Below are 5,000 nucleotides of genomic sequence, written 5' to 3'. Positions count from 1 at the left end.
TGATATACAATATACTTTCTTTTAATACAACTTCCAGAGGGTTGTAAGAGGAAAAAAAATCCTTCAACACGTTTTTTGATCGCCATGCATCTGTCGTAAACGTGGTTTGCATATCACGTAGTACATTTCATCGTTTCTGTCCGTTATGTAGTTTTTCGAGAGAACATTTACTCATAGGCTTGTCATTTGATCCTGGCGCATATGGACGTACTTAATCATCGCTTTGCTTGTCCTATACATGCATGATATTTTCGTTTCCATTTTGAGTATTTATTCAACTGCTTATTTTTCCATCCATCCACGTTAAAGGGTAACCGTGAATTTGTATTACATTACTATAAATCATAATTATTTTCATAAAATAATAAAGGTTCGTAAATTTGCTTAGTGTTTCAAAGACAAGCAAACCCCTTGCAGTGTTCATCAGTGATATTACCCCTTCTATGACACTATTCATGTATGTATAATTAAACAATAGTTTTATATATCTATGTTCCTTAAGGCCTGGGTATACAAGCCAATACCCTGGATATACCAGCCAGTATGTGCTGCGTAACCGTGTGTTATATCTCTGGAATGGATACACAGGTGTTCAGATAAATTTAGAAATGCGATAGAGTGTGATGAACCTTCTTACCTCTTGCTTGCTCTGGATTATAGCTGTGTAGAGATAGATAAAAAGATGAACAGACACCAACGCTGTCTTTTTCTTTGCTCTTCTCTACTGTCTTCTACCTTGAGTGTCACTATCTGATTGTGAAATTACTTAAATTGTAAGAGTTAAGTGAGTTTCTTAACTTACTGGTATAATACTCCAGTAGACATGGGAAAAAGGGTTTATGTGTACATATAAGGTAAATATTAAAAAAGAAATGATTTTGATTGTATATTATCATGGGTAAAGAAATGCTAAGATTCATAATTATTTTCTGTAATTAACTCTAGATATCACAACCATTTCTCTGTAATATGATAATTACAGATTCTTTATATATATATTTTCTTTTTACATTATATTCCCTTGAATATTTTTATCTAAGTATCAGACCTAATAAATAGGAACATAATCATTATAAAACTACTGGATTCCCTGTTTATACATCCATTATAAATAATGAAAAATATAATTTTTTTCTTAAGGAAAAAACATATAAATTGTGCTTAATTGTGCTACATAAACTTAAGTCTCTAATTCAGTAATGCCAAAGTACTGATAACAAAAACATTTTCACACATACACAAACATGCACACACAAAAAAAAAAGAGAGAGATTAATAAATTGTCCATTAATGCATTTCAGTAACTAGCTGCATTATCCCCCTGACCTTCAAAAACCATAATTTGTCAGCTCTCATGCGTCTTCTTGTTCTGTTCTCCTTGTGCTGTCTTTCCTGTTTGCTTGTCCCCGTTGTCATTACGTCTGTGATTTCTGTGGTTTTCTCGTGGATATGATGATGCGCTACCCTGCTTCCCTTGGGGTCGGTTCTTCTGGTCTTTTGTGTTATTAAAATTCCTCCTCCTTTTCGCTTGGGAGTCGTGTTTCCAAAACTCATCTCCTGCAGAGCCTGGAGCTTGGTATCTGGAAAAGAAAAGGGAAAGTTTTTTACTGCTCTTACATACATTTTTTTTTACTACATACGAATATCGATTATCTATGGAGATATGATTACTTGAATATACTTTGAAAAGAGGAAGAATGACTTTTGACTTGCCCTGGAACTGAACTGTCGAGAGGTTCTTTGGAAAGGAGTATTGCAACTGTTGGGATCTCTCTGGTTACACAGAGACGGTCTAATCCATCCGATTTAGGATCCCAGTATTCTTGTACTCTGTAAATTAAGAGCAAAGTGATAGCAAACAATTGAGCAAGCTCCCAGTTTATTGCCATATTACCTTCTCAACAACTTCTAAAGTGTTGTGTAAGAGTTCACTGTAACAAATACCCAAGAAAGGTGTCACTGAGAATTATATGCATTCTGAGGCAGACTTAACTCTACACTATAGAAGAAGAAGAAGAAGAAGAAGAAGAAGAAGTAGAAGAAAATGAAAAACAATATAAAGAAAATAATGAAGTAGAAGAAAAGCAATTTCAACAACTGGATTTTAGAAAGAATTGCAAATCATGTACACACTACTGTATCTACATACTTCAGTAAATGAAAGACATTTTCCTATGTTATGGGTTACATCTAAAGGCCAAGGTAACAGTAAATTTTTTAAGCCAAATCTACTAAAGCACTGTAGCAAATAGATGAAATAAAGTAAAGGAAGAAGTGATATCTAATAATATTATGGATTAAATCACATCTTAAAAAAAAAAAGTAATGTAAAAGGGCATTTTTTATATGCTGTACTAACATTCTATAACAGAGATGAGTGATTTGGTGAAGATTTTTCATACGTTTCTTGGTGATCTCTGCGCAGGACACAGCTTTACCTGCAGCTGGCCCAGAACCAACAAAGAGCAGCTGTGTTTCTGTTTTTAACCTGGAAGCAATTACTGACATGAATAAGGCACATTATGTGAATAGACGAAACTCATGTGAATTATTCATAATATTGTGCGCACACACACACACACACACACACACACACACACACACACACACACACACACACACACACACACACACACACACACACACACACACACACACACACACATGGGAGGTGTGTGTGTGAGTATATGCATGTGTGCAAGCAGACTGACAGCAGATGTACTATAAAACTATCTTTTAGTCTAAATATACATATGTTACATATCATACTTAACACTTCAAATACTTGTCCATCAACATCAATACATTAAAAAAAAAAAAAAAAAGATCATCAATCTGTTTCAATACACATGTATTGTAAATTCCACTTACTTATCAAGAGCAATGGTAATAGTGTCCCTTATCTTCGCGCTTGGGGTCACTTTCACATGGGACGTCTGCTCTAAGCAACCTGGAACCTTGAAGACCAACTCATGCTCAATATTCTCTCCTTTACTGTAGTTTTCCATTGCTGAAAAAAATATGAAAAAAGTGCATTCAGAAGTAAAGGTTTCAGAGAGAGAGAGAGAGAGAGAGAGAGAGAGAGAGAGAGAGAGAGAGAGAGAGAGAGAGAGAGAGAGAGAGAGAGAGAGAGAGAGAGAGAGAGAGAGAGAGAGAGAGAGAGAGAGAGAGAGAGAGAGAGAGAGAGAGAGAGAGAGAGAGAAGAGAGAGAGAGAGAGAAGAGAAAGAGAGAGAGAGAGAGAGAGAGAGAGAGAGAGAGAGAGAGAGAGAGAGAGAGAGAGAGAAAGAGAAAGAGAAAGAGAAAGAGAAAGAGAAAGAGAGAGAGAGAAAGAGAGAGATAAAGAGAGATAAAGAGAAAGAGAGATAAAGAGAAAGAGAGATAAAGAGAGATAAAGAGAAAGAGAGATAAAGAGAAAGAGAGATAAAGAGAAAGAGAGATAAGAGAGAGAGAGAGAGAGAGAGAGAGAGAGAGAGAGAGAGAGAGAGAGAGAGAGAGAGAGAGAGAGAGAGAGAGAGAGAGAGAGAGAGAGAGAGCAGAGCAAGAGAGAAAGTAACATTTGTGATGGATGATAAATTATTTATAAATCATTTCTACACAACTGAAATGATAAATCTTTTAGGTTGTTCAGTTTGTAAAGTGATCCACACTTGGGCCAATCCATGCTGCGCGGTAAACAAGGCACTTTGACAACTTTGTGTGGCCAGCAAATAAGAAAGGGAGAACAGAAAAGCATGTAACCAGCTGCCTGTGTGTCAAAAAGTGTCCAGTCTGGAAGAAAGTACATTCTGCCTCTTTTTACTGTACCCTGGAAGATTTATTTCTGTAAGACTAATTCAGTTTAAAAGTTATATATGCAAAACTTTTACATTTTTGTCTGATATATAAATAGATAAAGGTTCAGAAGAATACTTTATCACACTGAGTTATTATCTGCATGCTTTGTTGTTTTACAAAGACAAACAAACTTCCCTCTATCTAAATTTAGAAAGACAGACTTTGGTTCATTACACATGTATCCATCTGTCTTTGCCATAGCATTGCCATGAAACGAAGACAAACTTTCGAAAGATATTGTGGTTTTACCTATATTTTCTGCCAGATTTAATTCCAGGTCATGTTACCTTCCGTGTTCTGTATGCCCATTAATTATCTTGAATTCAAACTTTACATAGACTTATTCTGAACAGCAAGACAGCTAGGATTTGCTTTTGAAAACATGTATGTAATAACACAAGATGTTTTGCAGGACACCATTATCACCTTAAATTGCCACTGTTCATTTCATTTAATCTTAAAAAAATACTGTATATTTATCACATAATTATATTTTTTTACCATATAACGAGATGCTGCTCTTTCTCTCGACGAAATCGTCATGGAAATGCTGTTCAAATGTAATTTTCTCAGGGCCAGAAAGCCTTACTCGAATTTGTTGACATTTTGCGTTCGTGTAGCTCGCCGGTTTCCGTTCGCGGATCGTTCTTTTAGATAAGCGATTTTTTTCACACATACTCGTGTATATTGTGGCATTTGATTAAATGTATATATACATACATGTATATGTATCGTTTATGTATATGTGTGTATATAAATGTATGTACAGATAGGTATATGTATGTGTATGAATGGTTATTGTGTGTGTGAACTAAAGTATTAAAAGAACGATTCAGTAATGATATCTACATCTATCTTTCTATCTATCTATACACAAGTACACAAGCGTGTGTGTGTGTGTACATATATACAAATATCTATATTTCATCTATCTGTCTATTTATTTATATGATTTATGGATGCATGTGTATTCTTAGAGTACCGTAACAAGATAAAAGACTGTTAATATTTGTTTTAGCTTTTCTCTTGAGGGTCTTACATCTGTTTTTTTTTTTTTTTTTTTTTTTTTTTAATATCTCAGACCCACAGTCCTAGGCAAAGTTATGGCACTAATAGGTGGTTGAGTGACTTACCAACAGGTTCGTTTTCCTAAGGCGATGATGAA

At 35.0% G+C, this 5,000-nt stretch overlaps 1 protein-coding gene across 1 annotated transcript; it reads right to left on the bottom strand.

Moving 5' to 3' along the window:
- Positions 1-873: 873 nt before the first annotated feature.
- LOC125032929 (ribonuclease P protein subunit p25-like protein) lies at positions 874-4,463 on the bottom strand. Its single transcript, XM_047624326.1, has 5 exons — positions 4,337-4,463; positions 2,872-3,010; positions 2,360-2,488; positions 1,714-1,830; positions 874-1,580 (listed from the first exon to the last, which is right to left on the bottom strand). The coding sequence occupies exons 2-5, from the start codon at positions 3,006-3,008 to the stop codon at positions 1,346-1,348; spliced, it is 618 nt and encodes a 205-aa protein (XP_047480282.1). The 5' UTR covers positions 3,009-3,010; positions 4,337-4,463; the 3' UTR covers positions 874-1,345.
- Between the last annotated feature and the right edge of the window lie 537 nt (positions 4,464-5,000).

The sequence above is a fragment of the Penaeus chinensis genome, chromosome 15 (genome assembly GCF_019202785.1).
Source record: "Penaeus chinensis breed Huanghai No. 1 chromosome 15, ASM1920278v2, whole genome shotgun sequence".
Taxonomy (NCBI): domain Eukaryota; kingdom Metazoa; phylum Arthropoda; class Malacostraca; order Decapoda; family Penaeidae; genus Penaeus; species Penaeus chinensis.
Note: the sequence above shows the minus strand (reverse complement) of the source record. Positions and strands in the feature narration are given on the sequence as shown.

What these genes read in the sequence shown, in the direction of transcription:
- LOC125032929 (XM_047624326.1), bottom strand. Translation starts at nt 3,008, where the DNA reads ATGGAAAACTACAGTAAAGGAGAGAATATTGAGCATGAGTTGGTCTTC. An exon ending in ATTACCATTGCTCTTGATAA is followed by an intron (nt 2,489 to 2,871) that starts GTAAGTGGAATT and finishes AATTGCTTCCAG; the next exon opens with GTTAAAAACAGAAACACAGC. An exon ending in ACTCATCTCTGTTATAGAAT is followed by an intron (nt 1,831 to 2,359) that starts GTTAGTACAGCA and finishes CTTAATTTACAG; the next exon opens with AGTACAAGAATACTGGGATC.